The sequence below is a fragment of the Marmota flaviventris genome, chromosome 12 (genome assembly GCF_047511675.1).
Source record: "Marmota flaviventris isolate mMarFla1 chromosome 12, mMarFla1.hap1, whole genome shotgun sequence".
Taxonomy (NCBI): Eukaryota; Metazoa; Chordata; class Mammalia; order Rodentia; family Sciuridae; genus Marmota; species Marmota flaviventris.
In genome coordinates, this window is record NC_092509.1 from 47,059,078 (window position 1) to 47,081,174 (window position 22,097).

Genomic DNA, 22,097 nt, shown 5'->3' on the forward strand with positions numbered 1-22,097 from the left:
CTGTCCTCCCGTGTGGCCTAGACTACTAGATATTCATTAACATCTGCCTTCCTCTCTTTGATGAGAGCACAGAGCAGTAGCCACCAAACACATTTCCCAGCTCTTTTGAATCGGGATGTGGCTGTGACATGTGACTAAGTTCTGTTTCTGGCTCTACATAAAGGATGCCTGTGTATTGACAAGTCCTATCCCTAGACCTGAAGGCTAAGGGATAAGCCCACTGGGGCAGCTTTGGACTCAGAGACTGTCAACATGTTGCAGATGGCAGAGGGATGCTACAAGCCTGAACCACTGCCCGTGTAATGTTGAGCCAGTGAGTGTCCAGAGCAGTGGAATCCTCTCTCCAATATTATATGTCAAAATAAACTTTTTCCTCTAAGTTCTTCTCCGCAAATATTTTGGTCACAGTGATATAAAAGGCCCACTGGGGGCCTTCACTACCACTCTTCCTTGGCCTGGAGTATTCTCCAAATCCTCATATCACACCGGTGGGGGGCTACCCATGAGCTATATTAAGCATCCTCTCTCAGTCTTGAGCCAAGGGGGTGTTAGTCTGGCATTGCACGATACAGGTGGTCTCCACCTTCGCTCGGCAAAGAATTCTGCTTTCTCAAAGCTTTGGACCTGGGCCTTACCCATTGGGGCTAGGTCAGCCCACCCCCTGCCTTATTTGGTGAAGAACTTTCTATCAAAACTCCTTTGTTAATTTCCCTATAAATAAAGGGATACTAGGTGCATGATTTTTTTTTTTCCGTGCTTTCTTTCCAGCAAAGAAGTTGACCCTTAAGGTCAAAAAGCCTTTCCCGCCCTCGATTTGAAAAACTTATGTCTATGTTGTGTGATTTTTCGCCACCTTAATGTTGTAGCCATCCCATTTAAACCCAGTTTGGCACGTCTGCGTGGGTCGTGGACGAGATCACACATTGCATTGCCCATATTCGTCTTTCAAGTTTCAGGTCTCCCCTTATTCTGCAAGGAAGCCTACATTTATCCCCCTGTCTCCTGGTACTTGTACATTTCTTCCCTACTATAATGATAAAATTGTTCATGTCAATAAACTGCAGAAACCATGCCTGTCCTGTCCATGCCTGAATTCCTAGGAACTGGATCAGTAACTTGCCATGGAGAAGAGCAGACATTTATCAAATGAAGCCATACATTTTTTGTTCTGCCACACAGCCATGATATCCTGATATCCAAATGCTCCATAAGTGTGGAGACAAAATAAAAAGTGTTTGAGGAGGGTAGATATTCACAATAATTTTTTTTCTACATAGCCACATAAGCCTCAGAGTTTAAATTGTTTATTTTAATTCTTAAACAATAGAGAGAGGGGCTGAGTTCCTATTATGCATTTTATTTTCAACTATTTTACCTGCTGCTAGAGAAGTTCTCTGTTATACTTTGATTTTTTTCAGTTTATATCCTGGAAAAAGTAAGGTGATAAATATGGGCAATCATTTCAAAGTATGACCGTTGCCAGGTGCTAATGTTTTAAAATTGCTGATGATTTTTAGGGACACCACAAACTGGCCATAATGTCAGAAGCATTTGGCAGTCATAACTGGCAGCAGGAATCAGACTGTAAATTTAGAAAGTGTTGCCCCATATTTCGGAATGCACCTCAAAGTCACCTCCAAATATGTCATGGTCACGTAGCTGGGTTTCAGAGTAAATTGAATTACCCTCTATTATGTATTTTGTGGCATATGAAAAACTTCAAAAAGCATGACAGGGGAAGGGGAGAAAGCCAGTATGTTCTGTTAAGGTAAAAATTTCATCATAGATTCCACCTGTTACTGCCAAGTTGGAAAAGTCCTATTGCACTGATACTTTGCTCTTATACACTTGAACTTCAGGGAAATGATTTAAAAAAAATTATTCCTATGACTTATTCCTCTAATGATCACTAGAATCATTTTCTCGGCAACTGCTTATGTCAGAGTCAATTGATATGCTGAAAAAGAGATGTTTAGTTTGTAAACATGAGAGCTGCAACATTTCCTGGGATCATGATGAATAAGGTTTGCATTGTAAATAGACCCTATTGAAATGTAACATTAAGTTCTTTGGGACTATATGTTAGTCAATAAAGGTTAATGGGAAAAATGGTATTACTGGTTACACGGATTCTATAATACCATAAACGTATTCATTCTGGCAATTCACAAAATGTGCTAATAGATAGTTTATGGCCTTCTTTACTGCTGTTGTGCCAAAAAGGAGCAAGCCAGGCCATTATGTAGATTTTCAGGACACTTTTGATAAAGTTCAGTCCCAAGGCAGTTAAAAAGAAATGTGTGTGTGAGTGTGGCTTTATGTCCTTTTATGAGGTATAAAACATGAGGGGGAAAGAAGTTGAGCTTGCATATAGTTAGGGGACTTGGCTGTGAGACAGGAGATGAGAGATTAAGACATGAAGCCCACTTCAGCATGTGCATATGCTCAGCAGCATTCTTCAAGGGTCAGCACTAGGAATAACTTAAAGATAGCTGAAAGGGAAAATACACAATGAAACCAAGTCTGTGTATATAAGTAAGCTGTGAGAAATATCGAACCAGAGAGCTTAGGAGTCACTGTACTCAGGCAAGAGTGACAAGTTTTATTATGTACCAGAAAAAAAAATTTATTCAGATGCATTGAAAAAGATTTTGAGTTACAGTGAGCAAAAGGTTTGGAGGGGTAGTTTCTATTTATCAGCCTTATTGACTGCCAGAGCTGAAATGCACCAAGAATCTGAACTTCAAATTAGTGTTTATTGAGTTAGCTGTGTGTCATCCCCCAAAGATGCAAAGATAAAAGTAAGAGTCCAGCCTTCAGGAGGAGCCTTGAATGTGCTTGACTGCAAGTCCAGTATGGTGCAGGAGCAGGGATGTACCATGGATGGAGGCAGGCATCTGGAAGGGTAAAGTATAAGTAGATGCTGTTCCCTTCACAGACAGCTCCTAACATGCAGGGGAGCCACACATCCCGATGTGACCCACAAGGAGGGCTTGCAGAAACAAAGAAGCCTTGCTGCATGGAACCTTGCAAATGAAGGCAGTTGGCTGGAGTTGTAGAGTTCAACATTGAGAATGGGCATGACAGCTTAAGGACAAGAGAGGACCAGCAGCAAGAATTTTAGGGAATACCAGCATCAGGTCTCCAGGAACCAGGCCAGATCATCAACTCTGTGGGGACTTGGATCAAGCGAGGCAGCATGCCTGATGGTTAAGAGCATGAGACCTGATAATTGATTTCGAATCTTGACTTTCCCAAACTTTGGGCAAGTTACCTAAATCTTTCTATGTTGAAGTTTTCTCATCTGGAATATTTGAACTTTAATAATAATATTAAATTCTGTTTTTTAAAATTAGTATACATAAGGCACTTCGATTAGTGTCTGATATATGGTAAGCATTGATTGATTGTTGAGGTTTTAGTTTTTATCATATAATTATCATCCCCTTCCTCATTGAGCGATAACAGCTCCCCTGACTTTCTTGGGTCTATAATGGTGAAATTGGAAGGGCAGTGTCATTTCAGAGGGAAGTTGTGTGGTGATACAAAAACAAATAGGTCTAATATTTTCTAATATTAATATATAATTTATATATAAATATAGGTGTCATGTTTTCTACATGCTATTTCAGATACACATTATATTTGAATTAGCATGAAAACTACAACTCTTCAGATAGTCCAGGGTCCATTGGAGTGTCAGCCTAAGGAGGACTTATCTGCAAAGATAAAAGGGATCAGAGCAAAATGCAGAAGGACTTCTGGTTTGAAACTGGCCTACCTTAAAAGCTACAAGCAGCTTCTGCCAACCTCTCTCTGAAGCATCTGTTGAGATGTAAGAAAACTTCAAAACTCCCTGCTATGTTCTGAATGTTTGTGTCACCCCCCACCTCAATCCAAATTCTTACGTTAAAATTCTAACTTCCAAGGCCATAGTTTTTTGGAGATGGAGCCTTTGGGATTGGCTAACTTCACTTAGCATTATCTCCATCCATTTACCTGCAAATGTCATGATTTTATTCTCTTTTATTGCTGAGTAATATTCCATTGTGTATATATGCCACATTTTTTTTAATCCATTCATCTACTGAAGGGCATCTAGGTTGGTTCCACAGTTCAGCTGTTGTGAATTGTGCTGCTACAAACATTGATGTGGCTGTGTCCCTGTAGTATGCTGTTTTTAAGTCCTTTGGGTATAGACTGAGGAGAGGGATAGCTGGGTCAAATGGTGGTTCCATTCCCAATTTTCTAAGAAATCTCCATACTGCTTTCCATATTGGCTGTACCAACTTGCAGTCCCACCACAATGTATGAGTGTGCCTTTTTCCCCACAGCCTCGCCAACACTTATTGTTGTTTGTCTTCATAATAGCTGCCATTCTGACTGGAGTGAGATGGTATCTTACAGTAGTTTTGATTTGCATTTCTCTAATTGCTAGAGATGATGAACATTTTTTCATATATTTGTTGATTGATTGTATATCCTTTTCTGAGAAGTGTCTGTTCAGGTCCTTGGCCCATCTATTGATTGGGTTATTTTCTTTTTTGGTGCTTAGCTATTTGAGTTCTTTATATACCCTAGAGATTATCTGATGTGTGAGGGGTAAACATTTGCTCCCAGGATGTAGGCTCTCTACTCACCTCACAGATTGTTTCTTTTGCTGAGAAGAAGCTTTTTAGTTTGATTCCATCCCATTTATTGATTCTTGATTTTAATTCTTGCACCAAAGGAGTCTTATTAAGGAAGTTGGGGCCAGAGGGGTGGGAAGGGAAGGGAGGGGGCATGGGGTTAGAAATTATGGTGGAATGTGATGGACATTATTATCCAAAGTACATGTATGAAGACACGAATTGCTGTCAATATACTTTGTATACAACCAGAGATATGAAAAAAATGTGCTTTATATGTGTAATATGAGCTGTAATGCATTCCACTGTTATAATATAAATTAAAAAATTGAAATAAAAATATCAATTGACTATAAATATGGGTTTATTTGGGGGCTCTCTAGTCTATTCCATGTCTGTGTTTAGGCCAGTATCATTCTGATCTGTAGCTTTAATATGTTTTGAAAGACTACCTTATTCCTTTTGCTCAAAATTACTTTGGCAATTTGGGGCCTTTGTGGTTCCACATGAATTTTTAATTTTTTATTTATGTGAACAACATCATTGGATATTTGATAGGGACTGCATTGGATCTGTAGGTTGCTTGAGTTAGAGTGGACATTTTAATAGTAATTTTTCTAATCCATAGCATGGCTTATCTGCCCATCTGTTTGTAACATTGTTAGTTTTTTTTAATCAATATTTTGTAGTTTTCAGTGTAAAGTTCTTTTACATCTTTGGATAAGTGTATTCCTAAGTATTTATTTTTATAGCTATTGTAAATGGAATTTTTGAATTTCTTTTCTAATAGTTCATTGCTAACGTCTAGAACACTACTTATTTTTATAAGTGGAGTTAGTATTCAGCAACTTTACTCAATTCATTTAGTAGTTCCAACAGTTGTTTTGTGGAGTCTTTCTATGTAAAATCATATCTGCAAACCAGGGACATTTAAACTTCTACCTTTAAAATTTGGAAGCCTAGGGGCTGGGGTTGTGGCTCAGTGGTAGAGCACTTACCTAGCATGTGTGAGGCACTGGGTTCAATTCTCAGCACTGCATATAAATAAGTAAATCAAAGTCCATTGACAATTGAGAAAATATTTTTTAAAACATTTGGAAGCCTATTTATTTTAATTTTTTAAATTGATTTTTAAAAAATAAATGACAGTGGAATGCATTACAATTCATATTACACATATACAGCACAGTTTTACATATCTCTGGTTGTATATAAAGTATGTTGACATCAATTCCCGTCTTCATACATGTACTTTGGATAATGATGTCTATCACATTCCACTATCCTTGATAATCCCCTGCCTCCTCCCTTTCCCCTCCTACCCCTCTGCCCTATCTAGACTTCGTCTATTCCTCCCATACTCCCCCTCCCTACCCCACTATGAGTCAGCCTCCTTATATCAGAGAAAACATTCGGCATTTGGTTTTTTGGGATTGGCTAACTTCACTTAGCATTGTCTTCTCCAACGCCATCCATTTACCTGCAAATGCCATGATTTTATTCTCTTTTATTGCTGAGTAATATTCCATTGTGTACACATGCCACATTTTTTTTAATCCATTCATCTACTGAAGGGCATCTATGTTGGTTCCACAGTTTAGCTATTGTGAATTGTGCTGCTATAAACATTGATGTGGCTGTGTCCCCATTGTATGCTGTTTTAAGTCCTTTGGGTACAGACCAAGGAGAGGGATATCTGGGTCAAATGGTGGTTCCATTCCCAATTTTCCAAGGAATCTCCATACTGCTTTCCATATTGGCTGTACCAATTTGCAGCCCCACCAGCAGTGTATGAGTGTACCTTTTTCCCCACATCCTCGCCAACACTTATTGTTGTTTGTCTTCATAATAGCTGCCATTCTGACTGGAGTGAGATGATATCTTAGAGTAGTTTTGATTTGCATTTCTCTAAGAAATTTCAAAATATACTTTATAATTAACTATAGTCACTGTACTGTACAATAGGTCTCCACAGCTTATTCATTTTGTCTCATTGGAATTTTGTTTCCTTTAACCCGCATTTTCTTTTTCTGCCTCCCACCCCAACTGCAATCAGCTTCTTATAACACTATGCTGCTCTTGCTTCTGAGAATTGAACCTTTTTATACTCTACATATAAATGAGATCAAGTTATTGTTTTTCTGTGCCTGGTTTAGTCCCCTGGACATAATAACCTCCAAGTTGATCCATGTTGTACAAAATGGCAGAAGGATTTCCTTCTTTTTAAAGGTTAAATAGTATTCCATGTATAAATATACACATTTCCTTTTATCCATCTCTTGATGGACATTGAGGTTGATCCTATATTTTGGACATTGTGAATAGTGCTGCAGTGAGCATGGAAGTGCACATGTCTCTGCAACATACTGACTTCATTTCCTTATGATACATACCCAGAAGTGTGATTGCTGGGTCATAAAGTAGTTTTATTTTTAATTTTTTGAGGAACAGTGGCTGCACTAATTAACATCCTATCTTTTATGTTTTACTTTAGTCTCCATTTTTTTTTTCTTTCCAGTACTGGGGATTGAATCCAGGGTGCTTAACCACTGAGCCACATCCCCAGCCCTTTTAATTTTTTAAAAATGTTTTGCTAAGTTAGTTAGGGCCTTGCTGAGTTGCTGAGGGCTGGCTTTGAACTTGAAATCCTCCTGCCTCAGCCTCCTGAGTTGCTGGGATTATAGGCATGTGCCACTGAGCCCTGCTTAGTCTCTATATTTTTAAATTTTCTGCTCTGATATTTATTCTTTTCTTCCTTCTGCTAACTTTCTCTAATTACTAGCAATGATGAACATTTTTTTATATATTTGTTGATTGATTGTAAATCATCTTCTGAGAAGTATCTGTTCAGGTCCTTGGCCCATTTATTGATTGGGTTGTGTTTTTGGAACTTAGCTTTTTGAGTTCTTTATATACCCTAGAGATTAGTGCTCTATCTGATGTGTGGAGGGTAAAAATTTGTTCCTAGGATGTAGGCTCTCACAGTTGTTTCTTTTGCTGAGAAGAATTTTTTTAGTTTGAATCCATCCCATTTATTGATTCTTGGTTTTAATTCTTGTGCTATAAGAGTCTTATTAAGGAAGTTGGGACCTAATCCCACATGATGAAGATTAGGGCCTACTTTTTCTTCTAATAGATACAGAGTCTCTGGTTTAATTCCTTTGTGTGTGTGTGTGTGTGTGTGTGTGTGTGTGTGTGTGTTACTCAGGATTGAACCCAGGAGTACCCTACCACTGAGCTATGCTCATAGCCCTTTTATTTTATTTTTTAAATTTTGAAACTGTGCTGTGTCTCCCAGGTAGGCCTTGGACTTGTGATCTTCCTGCCTCAGGCTCCCAAGTAGCTGGAATCACAGACATGTACCACCATGCCCATCTTTGAATACTTTTTATTTCTTTTTCTTGCCTAGTTGTTCTGGCTAGGACTTCTAGTACTACATTGAATAGAAGTTGTGACAGTAGGCATCATTGTCTTGCTCCTTATCTTGGACTAAAAGCTTTCAACTTTTCTCCATTGAGAATGCTATTAGCTGTGGGTTTGGCAAACATAGCATTTATTGTGTTGTGATATATTTCTTCTATACCTAATTTGTTGGGAGTCTTCATCATAAAAGGATGTTGAATTTTTCTAAATGCTTTACCTGCATCCACTGATATGATCATATGTGTTTCCTCCTTCATTCTGTTAATATGATGTGTCACACTTGCAGACTATTTGTAGGTTGAACTATCCTTGCATCCTTGCATGATAGGTTGAACCAACCAATCATGGTGAATGATCCTTTTTATGTGCTGTTTAATTCCATTTGCTAGTATTTTTATAAGAACTTTTGTATGTATGTTCATCAGGGATATCAGCCTATAATTTTCTTATGATGCACCCCTGTCTCTTGTTTAGTTTTTTGGAAAAGTTTAAAAGGATTGGTATTAGTACTTCTTTAAATGTTTTGTGGAACCAGTGAAGCCATCTGGACCTAGGTTTTTCCTTATTGGGAGTTTTGTTTTGTTTTTTAATTTCTGCTTCAATCTCCTTACTTGTTATTGGCATGTTCATATTTTCTATTTCTTCATGATTCAGTCTTGGTAGATTATATGTCTAAGAACTTAACCATTTCTTCTAAGATATCCAATTTGTTATCATAAAATTGTTCACAAGTAGTCTTTTATAATCCTTGCATTTGTATATCGGTTTTTATTCATATTTTGTATTAGTTATTTTCTTTTTTCTTAGTCTAGCTAAAGGTTTGCCAACTTTGTTTATCTTTTAAAAAAGTACAACTCAATTGGATCCATCTTTTATGTTTTATTTTAGTTTCTATTTTTTTTTTCTTTCCAGCACTGGGGATTGAACCCATGGGCACTTAACCATTAAGCCACATCCCCAGCCCTTTTAATTTTTTAAAAGTGTTTCGCTGGGGCTGGGATTGTGGCTCAGCGGTAGAGCACTCGCTTAGCACAGGCGGGACCCAGGTTAAATTCTCAGCACCACATAAAAATAAAGGCATTGTGTTGTGTCCATCTACAAAAAAGATTCTCTCTCTCTCTCTCTCTCAAAAAAAAAAAAAAAAGTGTTTTTGCTAAGTTAGTTAGGGCCTCGCCAAGTTGATAAGGCTGGCTTTGAACTTGCAATCCTTCTGCCTCAGCCTCCTGAGTTGCTGGGATTACAGGCATGTACCACTGAGCCTTGCTTAGTCTCTATTTTTTAAATTTCTGCTGATATTTATTCTTTTCTTTCTTCTGCTAACTTTGAGCTTAGTGTTATTTTTCTAGTTCATTGAGGTATAATGATATAGGTATATTTTTCTAGTTCATCAGTTTTTTTATTTGAGATCTTGCTTGTTATTTTTAAGTAGGCATTTATTAACATAGACTTTCCTCTTAAAACAGCATTTTTTATGGGATTGTGCAGCAAATATGGCTTCATATTTGCTGCACAATCCCATAAATTTTGGTATGTTGTGTTTTTATTTTTGTTTGTCTCAAGACCCTTTTTAATTCCCCTTTTAATTTCTTCATTGATCCAGTGGTTGCTCCAGGAATATGTTATTTAATTTCCATGATTTTTGTGAATTTTCTGAAAAATTTCTTCTGTTACTGATTTCTGGTTTCATACCATTGTGGTTGGAAAAGATATTTGATATGATTTCAATCTTCCTAAACTTGTTTTATGGTTTTGGTCTGTCCTGGAGAATGTTCAGTGTGCACTTGAAAAGAATGTGTATTCTACTTTTGTTGGATGGAATGTTCTGTATATGCCAGTTAGGTCTGTTTGATCTAAAGTCTAGTTTAAGTCTCCTGTTTCCTTATTGATTTTCAGTCTGTATGACCTGTCCATTGCTGAAAGTAGATTATTAAACTCTCTATATCATTGTGTAGTATAATCTATCTCTTCAGGTTTATTAATATTTCCTTTATATATTTAAGTGCTATAATGCTAGGTATGTGTTTATTGATAATTGTGATACATTTGTAATGAATTGACCCTTTTATCATTATGTAATGAGCTTCCTTGTCTCGTTTTACATTTTTTAACCTGAATTTCTATTTTATCTGATAAAAGTATAGTTAGCTACCCCTCCTTTTATTCTGGTTTCCATTTCAATGGAATATCTTTATTCCATCCTTTCACTTTTAGTTTATGTGCATCTCTTAGAGGTGAAATGAGTCTCTTATAGTCAGCATTATAGTTGCATCTTGCTTTTTCATCTAGTCATATAATCTATATCTTTTAATTGATAATTTAATCCATTTAGATTCCAGGTAATAATTGATAGATAAGGACTCATTCCTGCCATTTTGTTCATTATTTCCTGCCTGTTTAATAGATTCTTTGTTCCTTTCTTCCTCTCTTCCTGTCTTCCTCTTTAGTTAGATAATTTTTCTCTTGTGGTATGCTTCAATTTCTTACTTATATCTTTGTATATCTACTATAAATTTCTATTTTGTGGCAACCATGAGGCTTACCAAAAAAACCAGCTTATATTATAAAAGGCTATTTTAAACTGGTTAACAACTTAACTTGGATCACATACAAAAATTCGACAGTTATACCCTATTCCTTCCCACATTTAAAATTTTTGATATGACAATTTATATATTTTTCTATTGCGTATCCTTTAACAAATTATCATAGCTATTATAGTCTCATAGTTTTTTCTTTCAACCTTTATACTAAAAATACATGTGATTTACACACCACCATTACAGTATTAAAGTATTTTGAATTTGATATGTGCTTACTACCCCAGTGAGTTTTATTTTCTCTTATGTTTTTGTGTTATTAATTAGCATCCTTTTTTCTTGTTTAAAGAACTCTCTCTGTAGTGTTGTTGTTGTTTGGTTGATTGGTTTTGTTTTTATTTTTTAAAATTGTTTTGTGCTGGATATTGAATCCAGGGGCCTTTACCACTGAACCACAGCCCCATCCCTTTTTATTTTTTATTTTGAGAAAGCACCTCAAAGGGCCTCACTAATTTCCTGAGGCTGGTCTTGAACTTGTGATCCTTCAGCCTCATCCTCCCAAGTCACTGGAATTATAGGCGTGTGCCACTGTACCTGGCTCCCTCTAGCATTTCTTATAAGATAAGTCTGGTAGTGCTAAACTCTCTGAGCTTTTGTTCATCTGGGGAAGTCTGTATCACTTCTTCAATTCAGAAGGATAATTTACTCTTAGGGTGCAGGGTTTTCAGCACTTTAGCATTTTGAATGTATTGCCTGGCCTATATTGTTTCTGCTGAGATATCAACTGCTAGCCTTATTGGAACTCCCTCGAATGCTATTTGCTTCTTTTATATTGATGATTTTAGAATCCTTTCTCTGTCCTTGATTTTTTAACAGTTTTATGATTGTATGTTTTAATATTGTTTCCGTTGAATCTGGTTGGAGAACTTTGACCTTCATATAACTAGAAATTTAGATTTTTATTTTTCCCTGGATTTAGATAATTTTTCAGCTATTATTTTTTTAAATATTTTTTTTACCCCTTTGTCTTTGTCTTTCTCTTCATGGACTTCTGTGACTGAAACATTTGCTCTTTTGATGATGTCCTATAAATCCCATAAGCTTTTCTTTATTCCTTTTCATTTTTCTTTTCATCTCATTCAAAGGTATATTTTCAAATAACCTATCTTCAGGTTCACAGAGTTTTTCCTCCACTTGATGAATTCTGCTGTGCATGCCCTTTGTTGAATTTTTCATTACATGCATACATTATATTTTTTAGTTCCAAGATTTCTATTTAAAGATATATAAAACTTCAATCTCTCTGTAAAATTTCTAATTTGGCTTATGTCATTGATTGGATTCCTGACTTCACTGAATTATTTATCTATATTTTTTAAATTTCACTGAAATTTCTTAAAATGATTATTTTGAATTCTTTCCAGGCATTTTATATATCTCCATTTATTTAGGGCCAGCTGCTGGGAGATTACTGTTCTGTGTTCTTTTGGTGATATGTCTCCTTGGTTTTTTATGTTTCTTATTGCTTTACATTGATCTCTGTACACTTGAAAGAGGGGCTTATTCCAGTCTTTGTTGACTAGCTCTTTCTAGGAAACTGTCACCACCCAGCCATTCAGGGATTTGGGGCAGATCATTTGGCATAGTCCAAAGGTAAACTGACTGCTTGAGTTCTGAGGCAGGTTGGCCTGGTGCCAGAAATAGTGGGCAGGCCTGTGTTGGGGTGGACTTCGAGGCTGTGTGTGCAGGAGATGATCAGATGCTGGCTTGGGTCTGGAGTGTGATTCTGTGAGAGCTGGCTTCATATTGTAGCTCAGTGCCACTATGAACCACCTGGCACTGGATTGAGCCCAGAGCCACTGAGGCTGGTTGGGTACTGGAATGAGTTCAGAGATTGAGTCTGCAGAGCTAGCATGGAGCTCAGGGCAGATTTAGAGGCCCAGACTGTGGGTGTCATCCTGAAATCTTTGGCATGGCCATCACTGAGTTATACTAGGACTGGTCTTGGCATTGGGGTCGGAGACTTAGAATTTTACAGTAGGTAGCTGTTTAAATATTTTGAACAGGAGACTCAATTGGTTCAATTTGCCTTTAAAAAGTTTGATTTGAGAATGAATAGGATCATGGCTGAAAGAGAGAGAGAATACTTCTTGGAGAGAGAATAATGGCTTCAACTAAGATTATAGCACTAGAGGTAGAGAGAAATGGGTATGTTGGGGCAGGCTTAAAATGGCTATGGTTAGGCCCCCTCACTGAGACTTCCCAGCAAGCTATGTTATGTTTAAATGTGTAGCCAGGGCTGAGAACTGACTGTGTTATGGTTAATCAGGGTCAGAAACACACTGATTCAGCATATATGTCCAATGTTATAAACATTACCTTGGGAGCATGTGCCCCCACCCCCTCAAGAAATATTTGAAAAGTAAAAGCAATAGACTTTGGTGAGATTTTTGCAAGTAAAGAATGAAAATAAGGCAAAGAGATAATGCTTAAATGTCTGGCTTAGACAATAGGACTTAAGATGCATAGAGGGGATCTGCTTGTGAAGGAAAATGAAAATTCATTTGGAACACAAATGACCTTGAAATCTTGAAAGACATAAGAAGAGATGTGTGCACACAAACACACAGACATGCGTGCGTGCGCGCACACACACACACACACATACACACACACTTGATAGAACCGAAATACAACTTTGAGAACCATGTTTCATGAAAGAGTAAGTGTGGCTAGCAGTTCCCTTGGAGGATATATAAAGGAAGATGAGAGGGTTTAAGGACCTACCATGATGTTCTGAGTCATATCAGAATGGGCTAAAAAAACTGTTCAACAAAAGAAACAATTAGAAGCAAAATCCAAACAAATCAGCAAAGTATTATTATAAACATGTCAAGAGAAAATATATTTTAAGCACAAAGATATGACCGAGGGGACAAGTGTTACTTAAAAGTAAAGTAAGACAAAAACCAAAGTGTTTAGTGGTTTCATCACAAAGCAATTACCATTCACTTTGAAACACACCTGAGGAAATGGAGGCCGCACGTGGAGGCTGCTCTTGAAAAGTTTGGCCAAGAAGGAAGGGGAGCAATGGTGGTCACTGGAGGAGATAAAGGAGGTTTTTGGTGTTTGGGTCTTTTTTCTTTTATTTGATGGTTTTATTTCTGTTCTTAGACAGCAGAGAGTCAAGCATGTTTAAATGCTAATTGGCAAGACAAGGAAGGATTGGGGATAATGGTACAGTGGGCTTCTGGAGGAGGTGGAGAGGAAGCCAGGGTAATGCAGAGCATGAGGACAAGGAGATGAGTTTGGCAGGAAGGGAGACACCTGCTCCATGTTCCGTGGGAAGGAGGAAAGCCCAGGTGCACTGGCAGTGGAAATCTGTAGTGTGATGGCAGAGTTGGGCCATCTCCCTTTTGTGATTTCTATTTTCCCCACCAAGTAGGAGGCAGAGGCATATGTTAAGAGGGAGACAACTGAAGTTGCGCGGCAGGTAATCTGAGGAGAGTGGAGAAAGTTTTAAATAGCTGCTATGGAGAATGAAAGATGAAGATGGAAATCAGCAGCCTTGAGGAGGTCAAGGTCTGAGGCTAGAGGAGAAGTTATTGGGGTCAAAATTATTCTATTTGCTGCATTTTGAGATGTGATGTCATTTTGATGCACAATTTTATTCATACTTCAGAAAAACATACTTCTCATAACTCAAAGTGTCATTTGGGGCTACTCTTCCCCTTACCATGTAGGAAGCATCTCAAGTACCCCCAAGCTTTACCATGCCCTAGGCAAAGTCTAATTTGGAGGGGAATCTAAATACTGTCAGACATCACTAGTTTTTGAAAACCTGATTCAGGTTATAGTTTTTCTTGCTTCTGTTAAGTATGCTGTCCCTGTCTCTAATGGACCTGGCTTAGATTTGAAACTCAATTCTTTTTACTTACCCTCTTAACTTGTCTTACCATGAAAAAAACAAACCAACTAAAACAACCCAAACAAAACATTCTTATAGGACCATTGTGTGAAAAGCCAAAAGAATTTTAAAAATTGGAGCAATGAAGGGAATATTCATTATAGCAGAGTCAACAACTTCCAGGATGCGTACTAGACTTTGTCAGTTCTTAGAAAGTCCCATGCCATTTCTGAACATTTTCCTAGAGGATCACTTAGCTGTCATTTTCTTCTCTACCTTTTCTCCTTAAAAAGGAAGAAAGCTGCTCCTACATTCTGAATGTTTTAGTTTTCTCCAGGCTGTACCTTCAAAGTCAGCTCCAGATCCTTTTGCACTTCAAGATTTTGTCTAATCAGTAAATTCGGTCAATAGAGTATAGTGGTTCAGTCCATAGCTGTGAGTATAATGAGAAGAGGTCATATTTGGAGTACACTTGAAAGTAAATTCAATAGGTTTTGTGCAGGTCTTGGATAAGAGCTATGAGAGAAAGGAAGGTGTCAAAGATTCGCCAAGGTTTCCACCCCCAAGAGTTGGCATTGATCAAGAAGAGGAGGCTGTAGAAAATCAGGTTTGGGATGGGAGGGTTAGAAGCTGGGTTTTATCCTTGTGAAGTTTCTAAATATTTTCTTAAAAGCATAGCTAACAATGGGACCTAGACAAACACATAGACTTAATCTCTCACCAATGGGAGAAACCCAAGTAAAGGGAAGGTGCTTTATCCAAAGTTGATTTCAAGAATGCACTGTTCTTAGAGCTGGGAGAAAACCTATGGATTGTTCCAGATAAGGCCGCAGATTCCACTCCTGAATCTTAATTTTACTTCCTTCTGAAGTCTACTAACATAACAATCAAGGGACTTAAAAAAATAAATAAAATGGAAAAACAAAAACATAGACCAACATAGAGAGGAAGAATTGGAGGATTTCAGAGGAGACAAAGCAACGACATTTTGTAAATGGAAATTCAAATGAAAGAGTGGCAACTGACTAGTTGACCTGAGGCATCAAAGTGCAAAGCTTAGATTAAACCACATTTTCTCTGTAGAAGCCCCAGGACATAGAAACTGGCAGCATTCGGTGCCTCTGGAACTGGTGGAGGGTGGAGGTTACAATAAGGAAAACTGAGTGAAAGCCAGAGCCCCTTTCCCAACTCACAGAGAAGCCACTGACCCTCCCCAACCAGCCCCTGTCTGGAAAGGGTAGAACAGGACTGAAGGACAGCAGTCACTGTGAGTACAGGTAGATTACAGAAGGTGGTGGAGGTTAAGAGGTTACCCATCAGTAAGGAAGGAAAGGATGCCTCTTCTTCCAGAAGACACTGTTCCAACCAGCGTTCATGAATTGGTTATCAAGTGAGGGCTGCATTTCAGCTGTCTTCAAACTGGTGTCTTCAAGAAGAAATAAATTATAAGTGGCCCTGAGACCACCTAGATTACCCTGTAGTAAAGTGCAAAGTCAAGTAGCCCCATGTATGTGCTCAGAACTCCCAGTCACCAAATAAAGTTACTAACAACTGAAGGATGCCTTAAATGTGGAAGATAGAGACCAAAACAAACATAAATAAACACACAAATCTTTGGAAGAAATAGAGTGTAGCAGAGAGAAGAAAAAAATCAAACTATTGATTAAATTATTGTAATTAATACCATTAGATATTTCCTCCATGAAACTAGAACAGAATTCTATAAGAAAAAGAAGAGAAAGAACATTCAGGAAACATAAACTCAACAGAAGAGTTGGAAAATAAAGTTTTAAAACAGCTCAAAAAAAGTAGAACAAAAGTATATAAAAGCGGGAAAGGAAAGATAGGGAAATTAGAAAACCAATATAAAAGATCTTACCTCAGCATATCAGTTCCAGAAGAGGTAACAGAAAATTGAGGGAAGAAAATAAAATGAAATAATTCCATGAAAGTTTCCTAGTATAGAATTGTACAAATTGCCCTATTGAAAGGTCCCATCAAATGCTTGCATGCAATAGGTAAAAATAGACCTGTGACAGGTTACAATACCATGAACTTTTAGACGACAAGTACAAAGAAAAAGTTCTACAATCTTCGAAAGAGAGCTGGGAAGAGGGACACCAAAACCACACGTCAAGAGTAAGAATTACTTTGAGCTTCTCAATAAAACCAGAAGCAATAAGACGGTAAGTTTCCCTCCCTTGCACATTTTAAGGACACTATTACAGTACAGGATTATACCAGTATCATCTGCTCAGAGAGAATGTCGGTGAGTCCAACTCACTATCTAATCCATTCCTGGTCAAATTCCTGACTGCTAGATCTCCTGGACCATTTTACCCCATGGAAATGTTCTTTGAGCTCCTTCTAGAACCAGAGGGAAGCCATGATGAAAACCAAAGCAGAGAATTCTGTGCCTTGTACTCTATTTCTATGAGTCATTCAGTACTCAGTCCCTATTACAGCCCTCCAGAAGTTGAGTGCTATAAATCCTGTCTCTCTGGGCTCACACATTTTTCCAGAAGTGACTCTGGAACCTATCAAAGAAGCAGAAGCTGACAGGGGCTTAAGGGCTCTGTTTTGGTGACCTTTCCCTGGGCTTCTTACCATTCCATGCACAGGGGTGCCCATCCACAAGACTCAGCATCTACTGGGCAGCAGCAACCTGACTTCTTCATGAGAAGGTCAGTCGTGCCAGCTAATATTGAGCATATTTTGTCACTTGTTACTTGTTACTGGTGTCAGAATGAGCATACAGTGTCTGAAGTTGTTTTCTACTTGAGTAATAATGACTAACAACTGGAGAGCAGTGACTGTGGGCCAGACCTTATTCTGAGACCTTTATAAATGCAACTTTATCTCCTTGTTGGAGATAATAGAAGACATGATTATCAGTGGGTACTTCTCCATGTCTTTATCATAAATGGCACCTTTTGCTAGCTCTATTAGCTCTGAGAGAAGTTGACAGCTGGGTGCAGATCTATCTTTCTCTCATCTGGTCGTATAAAGGTCAATCAGGGAAAGAAGTGAACACTGATAATTTAAAATATTACCAGTTGATTTCACTTCTCTGTTGTCTTCTTTGTATTTCTTCGCTGATATTGTATTTTCTAACTCCAAAATTTTGCAACCCCTCTTAATACCTCACTGTGGAGGTTAAATTTCAACATGAGTTTTGGTGGAGACATTTAAACAATAGAACATGGCATGCTCTTCTGTCATCCAGAGCAGGATAGACATCACCAAAAGGCAAGCCAGTGGAGATCTCTTTCACTGACCAAGCAGCATCAAAGGTTTTGCCCCAACCAGCAAATGTGAAATGTATTTTGAGGCCCCTGGTTCTGGTGCGATGTCATATGAAGTGAATTACCAGGGCTCAGAGTCTGGATGTAAAAGAAACCGCGGTGGAGTCTGTTGGAACAGCAGCAGAACCCCAGCCAGCCCAAATAGTTGAGAAGTCCTTCTGCAAGCAGTCCAAATGCATCTCTTGTTTCTGAGTTGTGCCTTTATGCTACAACCACACAACAATGCTGTGTAAACAGGAAAATGGCAAAGCTTTCTCAGTTCAAGTCAGCTCTGGAAACTCAAGATGTTTCCAAAAAAACCTGTTAAGTTGGGTGTGTGCGCAGGTATTTCGGAGCTCATCCGGCTCTAATTAAAACTCATATTTCCAGTCTGTGTGTTCACCCAAACAATGTGGAGTCAAACCACAAGAAAATCTGTTATCACTCAAATTGGTACATATTTTTCATACAACTGAAATGTTATATAAAATCATGAACTGTTAAATATAAAAGTAAAAATCAAATGCAGACACCATTCCCATGCTACCTAAGACTCACCTTCCAGAAGATGTGAGCTGTGGGTCACAGCTGCACACTGAGGGCACCAGCCTTAAGATCAAAGCCTTTCATGCTGGAGGAAGTATTTGTGTCAGTCCCTTCCACAGACTGCTCAGTGTGCCCTCCCCATGTCCTCGTTCACTCCAACATTGTAAAAAGTTATTTGTTTCAATGATGTTTTAAAGTGCTCTGTGCAATTAAGTTTTAAAGCAAGGGGGCTAGTTTCCCTTCAATGTATATATGAAACTCACAATAAATTTAAAGTCCTTGGCTGTGCTTGGGGAAGGGGGAGGATTAAAAAGAGGAAATGTTTTGAAAGGAACAAACACTTCAAAAAGTTAAACCTGAGGTGTTTTTCCCCCTTATAATATTAAAAATTTCTTTATAGTTGGAAAAAGTCAATAGATCAAAAAACATATAGCCAAAAAAAAAAATGGTATATCATTTCCACATTCAACTTGTATCCAATTTGCATCTCACTTTCTAAAGGAAACCATTGCTTTTAAGAATAATTGTCACAAAATACTACAAACCACCTTCCCCTGGCTCCGTGTGTTACTGATTTGAAAACATGTGCTGTTCTTCATCTCTTAGCTGCCCTCCAAATTCGGGATTTTGTACAAAGTTTCTGTTATGTGAATGTTTCTGTTAGCTTTAAAGAATTCCCTGGAGTGCCCTAGTTTTCTTGGGAAGCTCTTAGAAAAATAAAAACATATCCTGGAGCCTGATTCCAAGCTGAGACACATATATAGTACATATTGTTCAGATGGCAGTTTGGGTAGTAGCATATCCTTATTGCATTTGTCAGACAGCATCCAATGCATAGCCCGTGGGTGCAGAGCAAATAAAGATTAACATTTCATCAACAAGGAAATAAAGTTTGGGGAAAAACAATGAATTCAAACTTAGCAGAAAAAAACCAAAAGATATCCTGGGAGTGCTTCTCAAATATCAAGTTGTGCATATGCTGAGCACACAGAAAATTCTAAACTTCCAACTCTATACCCTTGAATGAGAATGTCCTTGGCTAAGTAAAATGGGCAGAGTATTCATCAGTAAAGAATAAATCACAATGCCTGGCACATAGTAAACTTGGTAGCTAATAAAATCATTTCATGTTATGCAAACATTAAGTAACCTATGGGCTTGATGCCACAGAGACACTAAGCAAAGCTGAAGGAAGTGACTCTCGCTGCCCACCACATGCTCTATGCTAAGCCACATGCTTCCTCCTTCTGTCTGCTTCTTTTCTACCATGTTTACAATCACCATACTTTAGGTCTTTAAAATAGTGAACCGCTGGGCTCCATTGGTCTACATGTTAGGCTAAAAATTAAAAATTTCTATATCTGCCATAGGGAATTTAGAATGAAACCTCATGGTAAATATAAGACACTCGGGCAAAATAAATTCCCCAAAGAGCCATAGTCCATTCAGGACTAGAATGTGTCAGGTAAAAGGAAAAGTCACTTATGAGTCTTAAAAAAGGGCACCAGCATTGATTAAGCATTTTCTTCTAAGACGAGGCATGTGAATGCTCAGAGACGCTCTCTTTAACACCCTTACCTGGCTGACTCCTGGAATAGCCAACCTGCTGCAGGCAGTCCAGGCTCACAGTGTATTGGTTGATGCAATGTGAAATTATGACTGACATCAAGGGTCTGGGAGTGAAGACACCTACTCTTGGAAAGCCCAAGGGAGACCAGAGAACAACAACCTGGTCTGAGGGTGTATAAACAAAACGTATATTTGGTTTTGAAAGGCATGAGATCAAGGAGTTCCTTTCTAAGGAAGCACTTCAGGGCAGCCACAGCTGACACCCAGAGAATCCTGGGTCACTGGAACCCAAGGGGGGTCAGTACTGGAACAAGTGTTGACAGAGGCTAGACTGCCCTCAGGGCCAAAATTCCTCCCAAAGGAACCAGGGCTGGCCTCCAAAAAAATCAATGCCAGATCCAGACTTTGGAACTGACGAAATAGTCACCATGAGAGCAAATACCATCTATGGAGTGCTTGCTTTGTATTGGGCACTGGGCTCTGCTGTTCAAATGCATAACCTGTATGAAGCCAAGCTGCCTCATGGTCCAGTCCTGACATGGAAATGCCCTCAGAGAAACAAAAGCCTGGCAACCAAATAGCAACTGAAAATAATTTTAATCCTCGTTTTGCTCTCTCTTGAAAAGAGAGCACAGGATTATGTGCTGTTAAACTTCTTCAAGATCTTTTTTTTTTTATATATATGTGTATATATTCAGTCTGTCTCTCTTACTACAAAATAAGCTCCTTACTCCAAATTTCAAATTCTGCCTTTAGAATAGGATAGAAATTCTTCCCTCTTTCCCCTTTACTCCCTTCCTTCCCTCTCTGTTGTTCTTTTCTCTTCTGAAAGAACTCCTCTACCCTTTGCAGTGTAGATTCTCCCAGCCTGGGATTCTCCATGCTTCCCTCTCACAACTTGGTCAGGATACTTTTCAGGGAACAATCAGACAAAAACAGGAAGGGAACAATCAAATGGTGTAGACAGGAAGAGGACATGCATACAGATGTTCAATCATGTGCAAACATGTTTCCATTACTTCATGTGTCTTCACAATGACCCTTAGAGAGAGAGACTTCCATTAAACATGTGAAAAGATATGGTGAAGAGGGATAACAAGGATATAACTCCAAGATGCCGTGACCTCAAAGCCCGCACTACTATTACTGTCTGACATAGACTTCACAAAGGAGCTGAATTATCTTGTTCCCTTCTAAGATAGTTAGGGTTTCCCTCTAGGACTCTGTTTTACTCTTCCTAGATTTAAAAATCAATGACAACTTTGTGTTCAACCAGAGACATGAAAAATTATGCTCTATTTGTGTAATACGAATTGAATTGCATTCTGCTGTCATGTATAACTAATTATAATAAATAAAATAAAATAAATTAATTAAATAAAAGCAATGAAAAAACTATCGTAGGGGGCACAAGGGTTTATGTAGAAATCATCTGTACGATAGACTTCTACAACTGCTGTACCTGCCATCGTTGGCAATCTGTTTTCTTCCAATTAACTGAGCAACAAATAGAGTGTAGTTGGAGAGAAGATTATTGTAGTTTAGATATGAGGTATCCCCTGAAAGTTGATGATTAGATAATGAGAGTATAATTTAACCCATGGATTAATCCACTTGATAGATTAATGATTTGAAAGAATTACTGGGTGGTAAGTATGGGTATGGCTGGGAAAGACAGGTCACTGAGGCATGCCTACCTTTGGAGTTTAAATTGTCTCTGGTGCCTTTCTCTCTCTCCCTCTCTGCTTCCTGGCTGTCATGACCTGAGCAGCTTTCTTGTATCACACCCTTCCACCATGATGATCTGCCTTACCTCCAGCCTAGAGCAATGGAGAGAGCAAACCATAGACTGAACCTCTGAAACCATAAACTTTTCTTCCTCACAGTTGTTTTTGTCAGGTATTTTGGTCACAGACAAAAAGCTGACTAACACACAGATTATTTCTACATCCCATTTGCTTGTGAAAATCAAACATTGAGTATGACACGAGACCCTCTAATCCAGGGCCAAGAAAAGTCTACAGGTAACTGAGACTTTATTTTTTTTGTGAGGTTCATTCAAATTTTATTGGCTATCACAATAAAATTAATATAGTAATAAATGACTTACAATATTGGGAGATTCTTACTATTATATTTTATAAAACAAAGGAATCAGTGAGGGGACTCATAATCATCTACTTGGGAAGAAAATAAGTCATAT

At 38.2% G+C, this 22,097-nt stretch overlaps 1 protein-coding gene across 2 annotated transcripts in view; it reads left to right on the forward strand.

Moving 5' to 3' along the window:
- Window positions 1-22,097, forward strand: part of Odad2 (outer dynein arm docking complex subunit 2) — a 162,031-nt gene that overhangs the window by 134,865 nt on the left and 5,069 nt on the right. Inside the window, exon 12 of one of the 2 annotated variants that reach the window (XM_071619712.1) lies at window positions 7,255-7,312. The exons of the other annotated variant lie outside the window; for it this stretch is intronic. Coding sequence (XP_071475813.1) covers window positions 7,255-7,312 — 58 coding nt within the window. The remainder of the gene's footprint in view (window positions 1-7,254; window positions 7,313-22,097) is intronic. 2 annotated transcript variants of the gene reach the window in all.